Here is a 20,620-nt window from a genome sequence, read left to right on the forward strand (position 1 = left end):
ATAGCTCTATTGAATTTTGAGGGGCGGTTAGAGTCCAGATGGGTGCTACCCGTTTAAGGACGCGCGGATTGTCTTTTATTCATTTTTTGGATAATGTGCGTTACGGCTTGTGTCACCTGTGCGATGACACTCTACACCTGACGCGCGATGGTATCATGGATAATTTTGGGGACGTCAGCCAATTGTGTTTCAAACGCGGTCACCCGGGTCTTCAGGGCCGCGGCGCGACTCTCCACAGGAGGAGGGATCTCCCTGTCTGTTATGTTTTATGCCTCGTCGCTCGACGCGGGCGGAGTATGGAATTGGGATTTGAGCGAGTTAAGCTCGCTGGCTAGTTTTTCGTTTTGAGCTCGCAAGAGGGCGAGCTCGCGCTTGAGTTCCTGTGTCTCGGCGGTGCTGGTGGGGGAGGAGGGAGGAGGGGAAGGAGAGGAGGCGACCCTCGCCCAGCTGCCTACCTTGGGTTGGTTGCAGGCGGCGCCGCCAGATGAAGCGCTGAGAGCTGGGAACTCCGCTGCTCCGGGTGGTGGCGTTACTGTTGCTGTCTTGCCAGGGGGAGGCATCACGCCACGCCGTGGCGTCTTCTGGTTGTTTCGCTGCCGCCCTCCCCGTGTAGCGCCGGCATTGGCTCCCTTGGGTGGCGTCCTGGGCCCTGGCTGCGGCAACTTGATGAATTTCGCGGTGCATTCGCGGGAGCTGGTGAGGTGCGGGCCCCCGCAGATTAAACAGGGAAGGATGAGGTGGGGGGAAGGTCGAGGGAAGGATGAGGTGGGGGGTAGAGCCGACGCTCGGCTTTGCAGGCCTGCGTCATTTCACTGAATGAGTGCATGCGCTCCCGCGAGAACCCCAGGACGGAGGCCGCCGGTGCCCGGCTGAGAGAAGCTCGGGCTAAAGCGTTGGCGGCCTCGTTTCCGGGATTCCCGGAGTGGGCAGGCACCCATATCAGCTCCACATGGTGGGGCGGGTGCGCGGCGATGGAGTCCAGTATGCGAAATACAGGGACGTGAACTCTCCCGCGAGCAAAATTTAGTATGGCAGTTTTGGAATCTGACAGTATGCTCTATATCGAGCCTCCGTGCGTGTGCGTGTGATGGCCAGGGCAATGGCGGCCTCTTCGGCCTCCTCGGAAGTGGCAGCGGCGGATATGTGAAGGGTGGCAATCGGTTGGAGGGAGGGGTTTGTGATGGCTACAACCGCGTCTTCGCCTGTGCATGCAGCATCCACCCAAACGGCAAACGGTTCCGCGCCATTGTGTTTGTGGAGTGCCCGAGCGCGAGCTCTGCGTCGGGGTTCGTAGTAGGTGTGGTGCATGTTTTTGAGGAGAGATTTGATAAGTAGTTCGCGGTGAATATGGCGGGGGACCTGGAGCTGTGTGGGATCCGTGACTGGTAGTAGTATACCGAGGGTGTGTAGGATGTGTCTCCCGGTGGTGGTTCTCGCGAGACGTATGTATTGTGTCTGTCGGTGGGCCTCGATCAGCTCCCCTATCGTATTGTGTAGGCCTAGTACTGACATCGCACAGCACACGGGCGCCTTTTGCGTTTCGCCTCCACCGGAACCCGGCTGCCGCGATCGGGTTCGAAACCGGGTACTCCGCCTTAGTAGACGAACCGTAGTAATGTGCTTCGGAATTCTTTCGGCCACTGGAGTTCTTTACGTGCACTTGCATCGCACAGCACACATACCTCTCGCGTTTCGTCTCTATCGAAGCTAGACCGCTTCTCCCGGAAAGGAACCCCTGTCCTTTGGCTCAGCACCCAAGCGCCATAACCACTAAGCCATCGCGACAGCTAAAGTTTGAGAAAATTCGTGCATTATATGAAGCGTAATTAGATGAGGATAAAACTTGCCCTCGTTTAGTATATGCCTGCCCCTCGCGCTCACTCGAGCTCACTAGCAGCGCTGCTCATTTTGAAATCACCCGTCCTTAGTTAGGAAAGGGTGCGATTAGTTTATGCTAACTGGTATTGGATTCTGAAATAACTGATCAACTTACGTCCCTTGATGCTAAGACCGCAGTGAACTCGTGAAACGTGGTGGTGGTTTGTCGTTGTTAGCGCTCAAAATATGATAGATATCTCTTCCCGTTCGAACATTAAGAACATAAAATCTCTCTATTTCTTTTTATTTCGAGGCGCTGCATCTCACCAACCATTTGCACGAAGCTAATACGACACTCTAGCTCCAGTCTAGCCTTATTAGGGGTTTGATCACTGTGTTAGTTCCGAGGAAAGGGAACACGCACGACCGGCTTACTTTATAGGTAGGCACTTGAACCGCGCAGTCAGAAAAAATCTCTGCCTCTCCCGTAATCGGGAGTAGAGTAAGCATGAAATGTTTACGGGCATAACACGAAGCGTACGCGGACACGACGAGACGCAGGCCTGACAAGAATGTATATGCAGCGTGTTCGAAACTGTCTGGAGTGCGTAGAGGCGAAAGCGTTTTCTGCACCGCTTTGCCTATATGACACTGGTGTCGTCACCACTGGATTACGTCACATATAACTGATGACGAAGTGATGACAAATCACTAATTAGTGACTAATTACTGATTAATGACTAAATACTAATTAACTGCTAATTAATGACGCTTAAGATTCGCCTTTAGAAGTGGAACGCGACAGCATGTTGTAGCGCTGCCAGGCAGTCCACGGAACGCCACCACCCGTTCGGCGCGATGCCTTGCCCTTTGAACGCGACGCTTTTTCAGGAATCCGCCGCGGTGGCTCACTGGTTACGAAACGCACGCGTTCGCACGGGGAGTCAGACGTGCTGCTCGTCGGCTCCGGCGATTTTCAGCCGGAGCAGCGGAAGTTTCCGCCTGACCCTAGCAAGATCATCCCCAACGTGCACCGAAAGCTGTCGGGAACATCTGGACACCAGTTTTTTCCAAGGTGGGCCCGGTTAAACCCCTTTTTCTGGCAACACATGGCCCAATCGGGCCAGTGGCTCGGCTAGGCCTAACGGCCGAACCGGTACCCGCCACATCGGGGATCTGGCCACTAACGCCAGTATGGCTGGCTGCTGCGCAAATCTCCTGCCGAGGCTACGACCCCGAAAACATGCACTGGACAACGGTTATCCCAGCGGCAACCGAAGGCCCAGTTTCGGCAAGATTTCGCAGCGCCGCGTTGAACGCCGCAGTGCTGCGCCGAGCGCAAGACCAAGCCTTAAAGCCGGCGTCCGTAGACGCGGCCGGCGTTCACGCCGGAAACCAGCAGTCACCCGCCCCGCGCGCGGCGGGCCGCAGTCGGCGACTGCTCACGAAGTGGAAACCGCCTGTTATTCCCAAGCCTGCTCCAGACGACTACGTCGTCGTTATCAAGCCCCGGACCCGCGTCTCGTTGTACGAGACTTTCCAGGAGACCGGCTACGGCCGGGCGTTCACGGCTCTCCTGGGCACGCAACCCGCAACAGACCTTACCATAATACCGGTAAGACACCAAAACCTCATTATTGTTCAGACTGCGAAACCTGAGCTAGCCGACCGTATCATCGGCGAATTTGAACTGAATGGACCCGACGGGAGGGTCCCCCTTGTGGGGCACCTGCGCCAAGACGGCAAGGACGTCTGCTACGGCGTCATTACCGTCCGTAACTCTGAAACTACGGACTCGCTCCGTACTAGGCTCCAATGGCGCTACGGCACCATCGTGGAAGTGCGTAAATTTGGGACATCCAACAAAGCGAGACTGACTTTCGCCGGAACAGAGAAGCCACGTTTCGTGCACTACGACTCGGAGCTTGTACAAGTTAGACCTTACCAGCGAACCATTCCAGCCTGCCGACATTGCGGTGTGGTCGGCCACCGCGTGGACGCCTGCCCCGGCCAGAGGCTGGACCGGTGTGGCCTGTGCGGACAGCAGGCTCTACTCGTTGAGGGGGTGCGGGCCCCTCACCAGTGCAACCCAAAGTGTTCAGTGTGCGGCGGGGCCCATGTCACGGGGGGCCCTGCGTGTACGGCTAAATATCGCGCTATCCAGCCCCCGCATGCCGAGCGCGGGCGTAAATCGAAGCGGAACCGACGCAGGCGTGGCAAGCGCCGCCCGGACAAGCTGAAGGCCAAGGCTGCCGACCAAGCCATGGACCAGCCTGTGAATTCCTCTACCGGGAGCCAGGGAAAACCTCCAGCTGCGCCACCGCCGCCTCAGGCCGGTGCAGCGAAGCCCCTCGAACCTCCCCAGAACGGCGGCTCCAAGACGTGGCAAACGTTGTCAAGCAACACTCCCAGGTGAGCGGCGCGGGCAGGGCAGCTTCTCCCTTCCCTCCCCCTTCCCAATCCCAACCACGGACAATCTCTGCCGAACAAAAAGAAATATCTGCTCTCCGCGAGCAGGTTGCAAATTTTCAAAAGCGCCTCGCAATAGCGGAGGCCCGCCAAAATTCCCCCAACCACACCTCTGCCTCGCCCGCAGCAGAGGCAATGGAAAGCGACGCAACCCCTTCAGGACAGGCTGCGCATGCCCTCACGGCACTCGAGGCGAGAGTGAGCGCGCTCGAAACTCAAGTTAACAACAGAATATCCGCATTGGAAACGCAAATCAATGCCACACTTACGGCGGCACTCAACAAAATTAGCCACCTTGCGGCATCTATCCCAAACCTCATAACCGCTCAGTTCGCTCAACTCACCCGCGCTCCCAAGCGCGCTGGCCCGCTCAAAACCTTCGCAGGCCGGCAGCTCAAAGCGTCTAGGCGTCGAATCGCCGGAGAAGAAGAAGAGGTCCCCTGTGCCAACCCCAGTATAGAGAACGCTCCTCTCTTTGGAGCCACTGGCTCTCAAGCCTCCTCTCTCCAAACTCACAACTCTACCCTTGATCATGGCGGGCGCCCCTAGAAATAGGAAGCATCCGCGAAGCAATTCGATCCCTATTCAAATTGTACAGTGGAACTGTCGCGGATTCAAGGCACGCACAAAGCGAGCCGATCTACGCCTTTTCCTTACAACTTTCCCAGAATTACCTGCTGTGGTGGCCCTTCAGGAGCCAGGAAATGGCGCCACCCTTGCCAGTTACACGGTGTACCAGCAGGATGCGCAGAGCTGCCTCTGCGTACATAAAATTTACACGGCCTCCCAGGTTGACCTGGATCTTAGCGCTAATTTCTCCTATGTAATGGTGACGATCCTTCCGCTACGCAAACAGGACCCCCCATTGCACATACTCAACATTTACTGTCCCCCAAAGCTACCAAATGTTACATTCGCAGATGTCTTCAGCCGAGCTTTGAAGGTCGCGAATCGGGATCCCCTCATAATCGTTGAGGACTTTAATGCTCCCAGCACCTTATGGGGGTACACACGTGAAGAGAAACGCGGACGCAAGTTGGCGGAGCTTGTTTCCACACTGGGCCTTACTCTTCACACGGATCCCGCGCAACCCACTCGTATAGGTAACTGCGTTACACGCGATACGTGTCCGGACCTCACCTTTACGAAAAATATTCGCTATGCAGATTGGAGGAACACCGAGGAATCCCTCGGTAGCGACCACTGCATAATTACCACTACAATCCATACCAAGCCACTCACAAGACCACAAGCCAATTCAAAACTACCCGACTGGACCAAATTTAGGAGCAGCTACACCAATCCTCAATCGATAATGGACCAAGGATACTCAACGTGGTCCCAACACCTAGTATCCCACTTGAAAACTATCGCCCTATATCTATTCTTTCCTGCGTATCCCAGATATTGGAAAAACATGTACTTTCTGTAATGAATGCTTTTATTACTAAACATGACCTAATGAGTGGGAATCAGTACGGTTTTGTCAGCGGGTCAGGAACACAGATGCTATTGGAAAATCTCTCCGATTTGCTGCATCAAAGCCTGGAGAACAATGAGGTAGCATTCGCACTTTTTTTGGACGTAAAAAAAGCTTTCAACACGGTAAATCATCAAATTTTGTGTTCTAAACTGTACTCGTATGGATTTAGGGGTCCTTTTTTGTCTTTAATTGAAAACTATCTTCACAATTGTTCTCAAGCAGTCATGTTTGGGCCTATCTGCAGTGACGCTGTAAAAGTGCTGTGTGGTGTCCCGCAAGGGTCCGTTTTATCTCCTTTGTTGTTTAACTTATATGCGAATGACATATGTGACCATGTGAAATCATCCACCATATTCCTTTACGCCGATGACACTTTACTAGTCTCAAGCAACCCTGATTTTTCATATGCCCTGGCTAACCTCCAGGAGGACGCTATTAAAGTTAGTGATTGGTTTGCCTCAAATTTAATACAAATAAATAACACCAAATCCAGACTAGTCTGTTTTCGTAACCCGCATAAGGATGTACCAAGTGCAGGTTCCATATATTTACACACCTCATACTGCTCTTTGTGTTCTTGTCAACCTATAAGTAGCGTCCCGTCGGTTAAGTATCTTGGTATATACATAGACAGTGATTTGGCATGGAATACTCAGATGGCTCACATTTGTAAGAAACTCAGAAGTGTTGCATGCTTGTTGTTTAATTTGCGAACTATGATGCCATTTTCTGTGAGAAAATTAGTCGCCCAGGCTCTGGGGTATAGTGTCTTGAGATACGGTATGTGTTGTTTTTTTAACTGCTCTTTCACATGGAAATGTCGTGTTAATAGGATTTTGAAAAACATTGCTACAAGCGTTCTCGACTTGCCGCAGGAAAATCTGCCCAACAGTGTCTTTACCGCAGCCGGTTTGCCTTCTTTTGACAATCTTTTTAAACAAATTCTAGTACCGAAATATTTTTGGAATAGCGCATACAGACACATAAATACGAAACCGGTACCGTTGAGACATGTTCCTCGCTATCATAAACCGATAGTGCGCACTCACTACGGCAAAGCAACTAGAAAATATTACGTGCCAGCTATCTTCAACGAATTACCGGATGATTTATTTTCTTTAACCACCCGCAAAAAACTGCGTGTTGCTGTTCAAGCGTTAGAGAATCTTTAACATGTACTAAAATCTTATCAGTGCTTTTTCATTCTTTCCGTGCCAAAATTTTTGTGTTCTTCATGTTTACGTCTTTTATTTTTCTTTTGCCTCTGATGGAGCTCTGATGTAGCGCGAAGATTGCCGCGGCTGCCGGTTTTCGCCGCACAAGCCCACTTGTGGCTTCGGCGCTTCCGTTTCTTTGTATGTTCACATTATGCTGAATAAAGATTATTATTATTATTATTAAAAAAAATCAGTCGAGCAAAATGTTCAACTCTCAGAGGCGAGCCCGGCGGTGGATAACCACCTCCTCCACCTCTGGGAGGCACGACACAGCCTAGTCCGCCGCTGGCGTCGTCAAAAACACAATCGGAAACTCAAAATTCGCATCGCGGATATCACCAAACAGGCAGCACAATACGCGGCCGAACTCGCCGACTCCAATTGGGTGCACCGATGCAACACTGCAGCTCGGCAAATGTCGAGTCGGAGTACGTGGCGCCTCTTCCGCGCCCTTATTGATCCGGCACAAACCCGTACTGAGACACAAAAACAGCTTCAAAGGGCTATACATAACTTCACTGGAGACACGGCCAAACTGGCCGATGCGCTCCGCGACAAATATTTGAGTATACACCAGGATCCCCGTGGTCAGGCGTACTCGTATGCAGGTTCCGAGAACGCGGATTTGGATCAACCGTTCCAGCTCCATGACCTAAAAGCGGCCCTGGCTAAAATGAAGCGAGGTACAGCACCAGGCCGGGACAAGGTGACGGTAAAGCTTATTGCCAACCTCCCAGATCCCGCCTACGAAACTCTCCTCGATTACTTCAACACTATCTGGATTGGAAGCAGACCACTCCCCATAGATTGGAAAACGGCACTAGTAACTTTCATTCCCAAGCCAGGTAAAGCCATTAACACCGACAACCTCCGGCCCATCACCCTCACTTCGTGTGTGGGGAAGCTGATGGAGACTATGGTCCGCGACAGATTGTCGGCTTTCCTGGAACAGCAAAACATTTTCGCAGACACCATGTACGGTTTCCGCCCACAGCGGTCCGCACAAGATGTCCTGTTGCAACTTCACAAGGAGATTCTCGACCCCGTCGAGCACCCCAGCAATGATAAAGTAGTCGTCGCACTTGACCTGCGGGGGGCTTTCGACAATGTGACCCAAGAGATCATCCTATCCCACTTGTCGCAAACAGACTGTGGGCGCAATACTTTCAATTATATCAAACAATTCCTTACAGATCGCCAATCCTATATCCGGCTGCAAGACACAGAATATGGCCCGTATCAACTTGGCACACGAGGGACCCCACAGGGAGCTATCCTCTCGCCATTACTATTTAATCTGGCCATGATGAAGCTCCCTACCCAGCTGGCAGAGGTCGCCGGTGTGCAGCACGCTCTGTATGCGGACGACATCACCCTCTGGGCAACACAACAATCGGTTGGAGACATCGAGACCAACCTGCAACAAGTGGCAGCTATTGTGGACGAATACGCTCGTCGCTGTGGTCTTGAATGCTCCTCGAGCAAATCTGAATTTGTGCACATACGCCCAACTCAAAGTGCACAACCAAAATTGCCCTTTCCCTACTTAGCAGACCGATACCTGAACACGAGGAGATCCGGGAACTGGGGCTTTTCATTCATCATAGGCGCAAGATAGACACTACCCTAAACAAGCTACGTAAGGTGGGGGACCAGGTGGGTCGGATGCTCCGCCGGGTGTGCAATAAAAGGGGGGGACTACGATGCAAAGATGCCCTGCGGCTGGCCAATGCATTCGTGACCAGCCGGATTTTATATTCGGCTCCCTACCTCCACCTACGCAAATGCGATGAGAATGCCTTAGAAGTAGTTCTCTGCAAGATTTATAAGAGAGCGCTCGACCTCCCCATAACGACGTCCAACAAGCGTCTCCTCGGTCTGGGGATGACCAACACCTTTGGGGAATTACGAGAAGCTCATCTTAACAATCAATACTTGCGCCAAAGCAAAACACCTGCGGGGAGCCGCCTTCTGACCCGCTTACACATATCCTACGCAACACATACAGAAGAACGGGTCCGCATCCCTGAAGCCTGGCGCTTTGCACTCCAGGTGCGACCCCTTCCGAAGAACATGACTGCAGGCACCCATGATGGTCGCCGTCTCGCGCGGGCGGAGGCTATTTCTCAACAATATGGCCATAAGCCAGGTGTCTTCTATGTGGATGCGGCCGGCCCACACCATGGGGGTTGGTACACAGCGGCCGTCATCCACCAAAACACTACAGTTCAGGGCCTTACTTTCCGTGCCCCAAACATTACATTTGCGGAAGAGATCGCCATTGCACTGGCCGCCGCAGATCCAGAGTCCCGAGTCATTATTACGGACTCCAGGGGCGCCTGCCGCAATATTGAACAAGGGTATATTCCAGACCGTGCTTTCAAAATTCTCCACGCATGCGAATACACAGGGTTTCCGACCCATCGTACCATCGTGTGGGCTCCGGCTCATGCGGGTCTTGAGGGGAACGAGGCAGCCGACGCTGCCGCCCGCGCGCTTACTCACCGGGCGTCGCCTCATCCGCAGCCTGATCCGGAATTCAATTTCAATCCGGCCATCACCTTTAAAGAGATCACCTCTCTTTATCAAAATTTTCATGGTCTCTATCCCCCTCCCTGTAAAGGCCTCACCAGGGTGGAGGAGCGCTGGCTTCTCCGCCTCTATACCAATACTGTACTGTGTCCGGCAGTACTGAAGCACTTCAATTCTTCTTTCTCGGACGCGTGCCCACACTGTGAGGAGGAGTTTTCGGACACCTACCACATGGTGTGGGCATGCCCTTCCAATCCTGCCTACCCACCCCACCTCCACCCCACTCGAGAGGACTGGGAAGCTGCCCTGCGCGGCTGCTCCGAACTCCATGCCCAACAGGCATTGGTAGCTAGAGCCCGGGCCGCTGCGGAAGCTACAGGGATCCCGGACTAGGGATCCCTCCTAGTGTTTGTAAGGGGCGGGCCCTTCCGGCTCGCCCCATCGACCTCTCACTGTAAATAGGAATAAAAGTTTTCCTCCTCCTCCTCCTCACTGGTTACGGCGCTCGGCTGCTGACCCGAAAGACGCGGGTTCGATCCCGGCCGCGGTGGCTGAATTTCGATGGAGGCGAAATTCTAGACGCCCGTGTACTGTGCGATGTCAGTGCACGTTAAAGAACCCAAGGCGGTCGAAATTTCCGGAGCCCTTCACTACGGCGTCCCTCATAGCCTAAGTTGCTTCGGGACGTTAAACCCCAACAAACCAAACCAACCTTTTTCAGGGAAAAAAATTACGCAGTAATTCTCTGTCATCTCGGTGGACACCCGAACCGCACCGTACAGGAAGGGAGGAACGCCACCACCCTTTCGGTGCGAAGCTACCGGCGCTTGTATGCCGGTCCTGTAGGAGGGCTTACTCTGGTTAAATCTCGTACGGTGCCCGGATGCTCTCCTTTCAGTGCCCGGATCAGTGCAATTCAGTGCCCGAATGTTGGCTCTCGGTCTCGGCGTGACGTCACCACACTGCCGCCAGCGGGAGCTAAAAGCATTTCATGCTTTAAAAAAACAATAGCTGGCACCTGGAGGTGTTCTCGAGACGCGCTACGCTATCAGGAACCGGTCCAACCGAAGACCGCCACGTACTGGGTTGCCGATGTCATGGAGCACAGGAACATGAACGCTTGTATGTAAAGGAGCCCTGCAGCGGCCCAGGGGACTTCGTACCCCCGACTCGTCTGCGTTAGTAAGAGTTTTGAATAATACTACTACTACTTTCAAGGCGCACTTGACAAAGTGACCCACTTATACGCATTTTTTATCTTGAAAACCAACAAATGGCTTCGACTGTACCCGCCGTGGTGACTCAGGGCATAGAGCGCTCGGCTACTGAGCCTGAGTATACCCGAGTTGGAACCCGGCCGCGGCCGCATTTCGATGCAGGAGAAGTGAAAAAGGCGCCCGTGTGCTATGCGCTTTCAGTACAGTTTATAGACCCCCAGGTGGTCGAATACTCGGGAAACTTTTGGTAGCGACCACTGTGTCCTAGAAATAGTGGTCCAAGAATCCTACCGGCAGCGTCTGCGCCCCGGAAGCTCACGGACTCGGATCTTTTCTGCGTACGTCGTCGCAGGTGGACTCCTCTTCCACAACCAGCTTTGCGGAGTTCACTGCTCTCTTACGTGTGGCGGACCCAAAAAGAGTGCTACGAGTCATCGACCCCAAACTGGGATGCTTATTACGCCAGTCTGTGGGGCGGAAAACCCAATCTAGAGGCTCGGCTAGAGAGCAGGCCATAAAATTCCTCCAATTCCTACACGTGTGCACACGGATCATCATTCCGGGCGCAGCGCGGATCGAGCCCACCTACTACAACACCGCTTTGGGACCCACCCTGAGGCTACCTGTACAGATGCAGCCACGCACCGGAATCATCAAGCCATGGTTGCCATAGAGGTGGCTCCTCACTGTCACATGCAAGTTACCTGCTGTGTCCAGAACACTACCGACCCCACCATTGTCATTGTCAGTCATTGGCATTGTCAGTGGCTCTCAACTGGTAGTTGGGGACTTTGATCTTGTACGTATCTCGAAACAAGCCTGTCGTGTATAACGCAACATACAGCCTCCGGCGTCCCCACGGCTCCTCATTTGGGTCCTTGCTCACGAGTCATCGCTAGGGAACGTCGAAGCTCACAATCCGGACTGAGGTCTTAGCTGCCGGGCTGAGGATATTCAGCGCAATGCTTCACCCCTGTCGGCTGAACACTCCTCAACAAAGCAGACACTTCTGGTTACCTATCATGACATTCTGCAGCAATTCGAACTTAGCCGATGTCTTTGCCCTCCCGCAGATAAGAGCCTCCCTAGACGAGAGGCGAAAACTGCATTCTGAAACTTTCTCTAATCCGTGGCTATAGAGCAGACTATAGCCGAATTTAGTCTCCCCACTGCGCAAAGGCTGTTATCAGACTGCCACACTACTTGACATGATGTGGACATGTCACAGTCATATACACGACTGACAAAATCCTGACAAGTGGGAGTCCCTCCAGCGCACCACCGTTCCGGCTCAGCAGCGCTGGATCGTCCAGCCCGCAATGGTGGGATCCCTGCCGACCTCCTCTAAAGCTCTGCAGCCGACTATCGGGTTAGTTCCTCACTTTCGGCTTAACATCATCATCATCCAACGCGGTCGGCTTCGGACTGGGGTACTCAGGCTCAGTTGCCGAGTCAGTCCCTCACACCCTACCGCGCCGTTGGGCACGGCCAGGGAGTGTCGCACGTCCAAAGCGCGCGCCGCTGAAGCACCCGCGTTACCGCTGCAGTGAACAAAAATTTTGTTCGGCAAAACAGATTTGCTTTTGTTTCAAATCGCACGTGCACTATTTATACAATTTCGCGAACAATACCTTCCCCACCGTTGAATGCAGACTATCTAAGATGTTAAGGAGAATGGCATTGCGTTACAGTTTGCGAATATTTTATCTAGGCATGCCATCATGACTCTCGGGGATTTGTGCGTTAGGGTAGAAGGTATTCTTTGATTAAATGTAGAGAGCCGTTTTTTCATCTCCCCGCTGTAATTTAGCTTTGATTTTTATTAGTCCTCTGTGTGCCCAAAGGCTGACAGTGCGTGGTCAGCGCACTTCAAGAATTCCAAAGGATCGCGGCCAATCCGTGACTTTTGGGAATAACGCAGGGTGCGAAATCGCATAATGTGTTCTCCTATTCTCTTCTTCATTAATATCTTCTCCTATTTTATTCTATCTTTCTTTTCGAATTCTCCATTCAAAAAAATCCCATGACTGTGCAACAGGACTTCCGCATTTGGGCTGGACCGTGCCGCAACCCAGCCCTTTGCCTTGTGAACCGGTCAAGAGCGGAGGCAAGCCATTGGACTCCTGGAATGAAGACCCACCCACAAACCTCGATTAATTTTATTCATTAAACATTTTTCTCACAATTTCTCACTATACAACAGGCTATATTTTAGCTCTAAACTTACCACAGGAAGAAAAATCAAGATTGTGCCTCAGCAAGCCCTGTCTGCATGATAAGTTGCTTGATCCCAAGTAGCAACATGTTAGTTATGTTTGGTTGTCGTATTGTTTCTCGCGCTTGCATTAAATTCGCCATCTCTTCTGTGAATAAACTTCAGTTGTGAGTTAGTGCTCGTCCTGTTTTCATAGCTCTTTCGTCCCCGTCTTTTGCGCTGTTGCCTTCAAGAATCTAATGCCGGAATTTGTGTCGGCTGAGTGGACACAGAACACAGTATGTGTACAGAAGACAGCCATTGTAAACTGTCGTCTCATTGTAATGAATGGTTTCATATTGTAATATATCTTCTCTCAACGCCCCGCCTAAAAAAAAAGAAAGCAATAAAGGATGCGGTCATGGTATCCCAAGAAGACGAAGAAGAACGAGGAACCCCGCGTGGGTACGTGCCACTTTTACCGAGGGGAGAAGAAGAAGAACACCAAGAAGAAAAGGTCACGGCCGCCTGCAAGCCGCTTCTTTCGTGCTCTCCTGACACAAGCAAGACATCGGCCTAGACGTCGCGGACATCTGCACTCAACATCAGGGTAAGCGAGACCTTATCGTTGTCGGCCGCTCAACGACCCAGCGCCACTCGAACACCCCATTGCAAAGTTCGCACGCGCCAAGCCTAAACGAAACCCGTGACCGCACAGGGCTCCCTCTCAGCAGCGCCTACTCCCCTTTCCGCTTTGATCCCTTTCGTCACGGCCAGCTTGTAAACAACGGGAGCTGTGGGGTCCGACACCGACGCCGCTTAGGAGGGAAAAGGTGCTGTGTATGGCGATCACGCACGGGCTCTGCTGCGATCGGAACGCACCAGCTATTTTAGGGGCACATAATTACAAAAAGCATAACACAGTGGAACTGCACCCACAAGTGAACAGTGAACTTGAACATAAATGCAATGGTTCTGTGAGAGTTCCGGACTACTATGAGATGGCCACCACAGCAGGGCCTAGCTCTTTAGAACCCAGAGTGCGTTTGGCGGCGTGACGTTCTAGGTTACATGGAGAGACTCTCTGCATGTAGTGACGAACGGTACCAAGAGTGCATGACTGACTAAAGAGCAACTTTGTTAACCGTGGGCATTCCAGGCACTCTGACTGAACAGGGTGCGGAGGCATCTTTGTACAGTCAGTGACTTTGTATATCAGGCTTTGCCAACGACAAACTGCGCAGTCATCGTCGCCGTTTAACGGAGCCTTAATAGTCTACGCTTGCAAGCTGGTTAATGTGACATGTCATCAAAGTGAGAGGCAGCGGCCCCTATATAGGATACAGTGTGTAGCAGCATCTGATTCCAGAGAGTACGGTCCATGCAGGCCTTATAACATGCGCAGTCATGGCGACTCGCGAAGTAGGCACTTTAGAGAGTGGGCCTTGTGCTGTCACGTGTGTCCATATTTATCACCCTACGGCCATCTGGCCGCAAGAGGATATTCATATACCACTCTATAGGTACATGTCAATCGCATTCTCTGCAGCTATGTGGACTGGAGGCAGTTTAAGTTGATATTCCCAGTAGGGTCTGGTAACTCACCTCTAGTACTCATAAGAGCTCTACAAGGAGCAAAATTGCATTATTGACGATGACATCTAGAGCAAATATTTTTTGTTAAAATTTTTTTTTCTTTCTCGTCGTAGGTCTCAGCTTCAATCCTTCGCTTCGTAAACTGATCATAGCGCTCATCTCTGCTTTCCATTACTGTTGCGCGTAAATGCGTTCTCTCTATGGCGCAGTCCCAGTTTCCGGTGTGGCCTTTGGGCTCATTTGAGAGTAATTTAACGTCTATTTAGCACAAAGGCACATCTGAATCTAATCGTAATTTCAACACACGTTCTCAGAGTAAGTGATATTTCCTATCATCACAAATTAATCGCAATCCTCCGAGGTGATGCATGGTGCAGGCAGGTCTCTGCGTCTTTCTCGCAGAGCTCGTCACGATTCAACTGCAAATAAGAAAACTAATCATTGTATGTGCTTCCGAAGATATTTGATTTGTGTTGCATATTTGGGTTCTTTGGAATATTCGAAATAGATCACAGACGTACACAAATGGAAACATTAAAGTGATGTTATAACATTCCATTTTCAAATTTTTCCATTATCGGCATTTCCTAAACACTGCGCTGCCGCTGTTACATTTACAACGCTTGCTTTGTCTACTTTTCTCTGTGTATTCATTCATTCTGAGCGCTTTAAAATGTTGGCAAATGGCACTTTGCAGTAAAATGTATACAAAGTTCTAAGTTCAGTGAGACATTGCGAAATCTCGCCTTACCCACGATGTATCCAATGCAAACGTGTGTTAGCTCATCGAACTCCAGGGCACTTCAACTTTCAGTGCAGCTAACGTTATGGGGACGTTAACGTACTGCTTCACAGTCAGGAGACATTGCATGATGGTTCAACAGCGCCTACAGGACAGAGTAAGAGAAGGGACACACAGAACGGCGCTGAACTTGTAACTTGAATTTTATTGTAAGTAAGCAACTGGAAGTTTTATTGGAAGGAGACTAATTTGATTTTGAACGGAGCTTTAATGAAATGGCTAAAAGATAGTACAATGACTTCATCCCCACTCACTGTTTTCTCAGGCAAACTGCGCTGCATGACGTCAACACATACATGGATGTCCACTTCCCGGCCAGCAATCACGGAGTGTATCCACCTCTCGACGACATCTCTCCGTCAAGGGTTTCAAATGACAGCCGGGAAAACATTTAATGTTTAGCTCTCAATTTCTCATTAACGCCCTTGGAGTAATGTGAGCAAAAATTGAAGGAAGTTGTCCTCAGTGTTCCTTTAAGGTCCTTCAAAGTTCATTCAAAAAGTTTCAATGTACAGACACACTCAAGCACACACACACACAAGCAGCGCCCTCAACCTGTGTGACAAGGCCCTAAATCCAGAACTGAATATTTCATCCTGACCTTTCTCCAGTTCACCATGCAAAGATCGATGGAGCGGGCGGCATCGTTCCGATCACCGCGGAGTACCGAACCAAGCTCAGTGATGACGCCCTCGGGTCCTACGAGCCCACGGGTGCGTACCGCTAATTCTGCTAGAGCCAGCGACAGGCTTGTTACTACGACGCGTCTACGAATCTTGCTAGCTTGTTTTTTAGCATAAATATGCGGCATCTTACGCGCAAACCAAATGATAGGAGCGGCATGACACACGACATGGCAAGTCTGTTAAAGATTGTGGATCAAAGGACACCACTGGTCAGAGCCGCTGGCCGTCACTAGTTACCTGGCTTGCTGTACAGAGAAACAGAAAATATGTAGGCGTCTGGTGGCTGGCCTTAGAAAAAATCAAGCGCGATCTCTGCCAAAAGCGGCCGCCGCGGTGGCTCAGTGGTTATGGCGCTGGGCTGCTGACCCGTAAAACGCATGTTCAATCCAGGGTGCAGCAGCCGAATTCCGGTGAGGGCCTAATTCTAGAGGCCCGTGTACTGTGGAATGTCACTGCACGTTAAAGAACCCTGTGTGGTCGAAATTTTCGGAGCCCTTCACTACGGCATCCGTCATAGCCTGACTCGTTGTGGGACGTTAAACCCCCATAAACCAAACCAATAATGCACAAATATCAATGCTGCGGGATTGTTTCTTAGCCTTGTAATGGACTGCTTGTGGCACCAGTCAAACTCTCAGTCTATGTAGACAAGGGAAGCAGGTCCCTTGTGCTCACCTTTCCAGACCTCATGGTATTTAATGGTGTCATATCACAAGCAGCACAGGCAAGCGGCCCAGTATTGGAAATGTATTGTCAAACGGCGGTCCCACAAAGGGTCCGATTAAAGCCATCCATTTGCAGTATTGGGCCTTTAAGGTAATAAAACGAAATGAAACGGAATCATGTGTGCTGCTTTGGTATAAGCGCTTCCATAGACGACTGAGAACCTAACTTTATTGCTTGGTAACTTTTCTCAGATACGATGCACTTTCTGCAAGCAGCCACCTTAATAATTGCAGCTTTACCGGCAAACGAAAGTAGGCTGCCTTAAACCAGCGTACTCGAAGAGCTGGAATGCCAACAAACGACGTATCAGCAGTAACACTACCGTTTTGTTGTAGCGAAAGCTACATTGCCAACCAACTTGCGATTTCGCTGTGGCGGTGCTCCGAGGAGGCACAGAGACCGACCTTGAGCCGTTGCCTAGCAACCGCCGCATCTGGCGGACGCCGCGCCATCTGGCATGACGTCACGCCACGCGCCACGCGCGGAGCCGCCTCCGCCGTTTGGTATGACGTCACACCGCCTGCCTCGTCTTGCGGCAGACACTGTAGTGTCCTACGCGGCCGAAAGGGGCCTTGTGTGTTCGCCGCAGAAATCGGAACTCTTTGTTTACAATCCGAAAGCGCTCCGGTGGAAGCGCGACTGGAATTTTGAAATTAAGGTAGAGGGCAAAGCTGTACCGCAAGTTAATCACATCAGGATCCTCGGACTTTTTATCCAAGAGGACGGTTACAATGAAGGAACGATCAAGAAGCTCAGCAACTACGCTGCGCAAGTAACAGGGATCTTCAGGAGGGTCGCGCTGAAGGGCAGGGGCCTCAAAGAAAGTAGCCTCTTGAAACTGACGCAGGCGTATATTATTAGCCGAATATGCTATGCCACGCCATTCCTCGATATTAGGGTAAACGAGAGAGAGAAGATCGACGCAATTATTCGGCGTTGCGTCAAGAGGGCGCTGGGCGTACCTATCTCCACGTCTACAGACCGCCTGTTGGAAATGGGGGTGCATAATACTTGGATTGAACTAGCCGAGGCGGTGCGAATCGCCCAGCTCGAAAGACTGAGTACAACGAATACGGGCCGGACCATCTTAGAGTGGGTCGGCCGAAAAGTAGATAGGGGCATATGCGACAAGGTCGCCCTACCGCCACAATGTCGCGAGAATATCATCGTTCCCCCCCTCCCCCGCAACATGCACCCAGAACATCACAGGGAAAGACGGGAAAAGAGGGCGGAGGCGCTGGTTAAAAGGGCCGGGAAATTCAGGGCGAATGAGGTTGCCTACGTGGACGCAGCGAGTGGCAGGTCGGGGGCGGCGGTCGCCTCAGTAGTTGACGGCCGAGGTGCACCAGTCGCCGCCGCCTCTATTAGGAGTAGAAACATAGATACGGCCGAGGAGGTCGCAATAGCGCTTGCTTGCGCCGGAACCAAGGCTAGTTTGATTCTTAGTGACAGCAAAACAGCAATCTGCAACATCGGAAAGGGCAGGGTCTCGCCAGAAACGGCTCGAATTCTGTCCGCAGCCAAAATTGATCGCAAGATCACCTTAATTTGGGTCCCAGCACACACATCCGTCCCCGGTAACGAGGCGGCCCACATGTTAGCCCGAGATCTCTACTTCCGGGTAACTGTAGAGCCACCCGACCCCCAGGGGATGGACGAACGTTTGCAAACATACGCGGAAATCGCCGTGCACTACCGGTTAGGCAGGCGTCTAATGCCACCACCAGATCCAAATTTAACCAATACAGAGGCCATCGCCTGGCGACGATTACAGGCCGGAAATTTCGTTAACCCTGTCTGGTTATTTCAAACCACTTTAGACGATAAAAAAGATGACAAATGTAAGACCTGCGGAGCGAGGGGGACACTCGATCATATAATTTGGCAATGCCCTGGATCCCCGGGTGCTGAGGACAATATTAAGAGTAGAGAAGCCTGGGAGGCCCTTCTGCGAAGCGAGGTCCCCGCCGACCAGAAACGAGCTGTCCGCCTGGCGGCTGAAGCCGCGAAGAGACAATGTATCTTCGCCAGTCTTTAGTCGCGGAGGTCCCGTCCCCCGTCCCCTAGGCCTGCGTGCCAGGGACGGGGAGTAGGGGGCCTCCTACATCGGTGGAAATAAAAGATATCATCATCATCATCTCGTCGTTGCGCTCGCTTTCGCTACGTATATCCTGGCATAGCCGTGCTATGCCACTGGGATTTTTTTTTTCACGCCTCACGTGGCCTAAGTGCGAACTACACGTCACAGCCATCATTCTGTTGATGAAACCGAAACAGCATAAGAGAATAAATTCAGTGAAATAATATATTACTAATAGGTAAATCATAAGATGAAATAATACATTATTTATTGGTCGCAAGTGAATGACACGCGGTGATACATGTATTATAATATCTAACGCATCATTTGAAAATAGAAAACACGAAGGCGAAAATTTGTTGTCTATAGTTCCTTAATGTCCAGACACCTGGACAGCATTTAGAAATATTATTTAGAGACGAGCGTAAGGTCTTCGAGGATGACGCCAGGGTGCCACAAAGCCGTCAGGTTTCATGATGGGAAACTCTATCTGGCCGGCAAACAGCGCGAATAATTGCGTCTTGAAAACTGGCATTATCAATTCCATCAATCAGTCCGTATACGTTATGTGCGTTATCTCTTTATTTCCGTTGTCGACAAGAAGAAAATGTTTAATCATTTTTTTTTGCAGGACTTACAAGAGCCCGTCGGAAGCGCTTCGAGGCCTAGATCCATGCCAATGGTTCGTATCGTTGTGCTTTTGCATACACTATTTCTCTTACCTGAATTTGATTTCAGCGTGTTCGCCTAGGAGCAAAGCGCGCCCTTTCGTAGCAGTGCCAAAGATTTCTCACAGGTTTCCCAAACATCAGTATCAGTCTCCCATCTACTATCTTCGAAGGACTTGGGGAGGTAAACTGCACCTCTGTTAGCCATACGTTGAAGATACTTAGGCAATTAAAACAGGAACAGTGTGCGTGATTAGGTACTCAGCCAGTGTATTGAAAGCAGGGCGTGATGTTTAACGGGAAGAAATTGTCATATACCTCATGCACTACGAATTGCTATAATTTAATTCCTCCATTTAATTTAACCGTAATTTAATTTACCCAGATCTACCCGTAATAACATGGTGCTGAATGTAAAAATTCAGGGGGCACTTTGTCTAAAGTGCGTCGAGGTGAAAGCGTTTTCCGCACCACTTAGCCTATGCGACACTGGTGACGTCGCCACTGGATCACGTCACACATAATTGATGACGAAGTAATCACAAATTAATAATTAATCACTAATTACTGAATAATGGCTATGCACTAATTGACTGCTAATTAATGACGCTTAACCTTCACCTTTAGGAGTGGAACGTGACGGCGTGTTGTAGCGCTGCCAGGGAGTCCACGGAACGCCACCACCCGTTCGGCGCGATGCCTTGCCCTTTGAACGCAACGCTTTTTGAGGAAAGCAAATAGCGCAGTAGTTCTCTGTCATCTCAGTGGACACCTTAACATCACCGTACAGGAAGGGAGGAAGTGGGAGTGAAAGAAGAAAGAGAAAGAGGGGCCGTAATGAAGAAACTGAAAATTGTATTTGAGGAAAGGAGTAACTGTCTCACATATCTCGGTGGACACCCGTCAAAACGCGGACACATATCTGCCGACACGGCTGCCGACGCGGCTGTCGACACGGCTGCCGACATGGCTGCTAACGAGAGTATGAGGCATCAAAGGCTTTCGCCTTAAAATCTCCGTCGCCTACGTATTGAAATCGTGGCAGCCATCTTCCACTCGAAGGATCGCCAAGGCGCCCTCTGCACAGCTAGCGTCAACGTGATGCTAATTCAGTTGGTTCCTGACATGTGGG

The 20,620-nt window shown here is 51.2% G+C and overlaps 2 protein-coding genes across 4 annotated transcripts in view; one reads left to right on the plus strand and one right to left on the minus strand.

Moving 5' to 3' along the window:
- LOC149333827 (toll-like receptor Tollo) overlaps positions 1-20,178 on the minus strand; it is an 87,353-nt gene extending 67,175 nt beyond the window's left edge. The window contains exon 1 of the mRNA XM_089558804.1: positions 20,110-20,178. The gene's annotated coding sequence lies outside the window, so the exon portion shown is untranslated. The remainder of the gene's footprint in view (positions 1-20,109) is intronic.
- Positions 2,758-19,836, plus strand: LOC149333829 (uncharacterized). Of its 3 annotated transcripts, XM_089558801.1 has the most exons (4): positions 2,758-2,893; positions 3,045-4,230; positions 15,940-16,041; positions 19,452-19,836. In XM_089558801.1, the coding sequence occupies exons 2-3, from the start codon at positions 3,062-3,064 to the stop codon at positions 16,010-16,012; spliced, it is 1,242 nt and encodes a 413-aa protein (XP_089414927.1). In that variant the 5' UTR covers positions 2,758-2,893; positions 3,045-3,061; the 3' UTR covers positions 16,013-16,041; positions 19,452-19,836. The 3 variants fall into 3 exon arrangements, with proteins under 3 accessions (XP_089414927.1, XP_089414926.1, XP_089414928.1); XM_089558800.1 differs by lacking the exon at positions 15,940-16,041; XM_089558802.1 differs by lacking the exons at positions 15,940-16,041; positions 19,452-19,836 and adding an exon at positions 5,454-6,331.
- Positions 20,179-20,620: the final 442 nt, after the last annotated feature.

The sequence above is a fragment of the Amblyomma mixtum genome, chromosome 8, assembly GCF_055824585.1.
Source record: "Amblyomma mixtum isolate Tamu chromosome 8, ASM5582458v1, whole genome shotgun sequence".
Taxonomy (NCBI): domain Eukaryota; kingdom Metazoa; phylum Arthropoda; class Arachnida; order Ixodida; family Ixodidae; genus Amblyomma; species Amblyomma mixtum.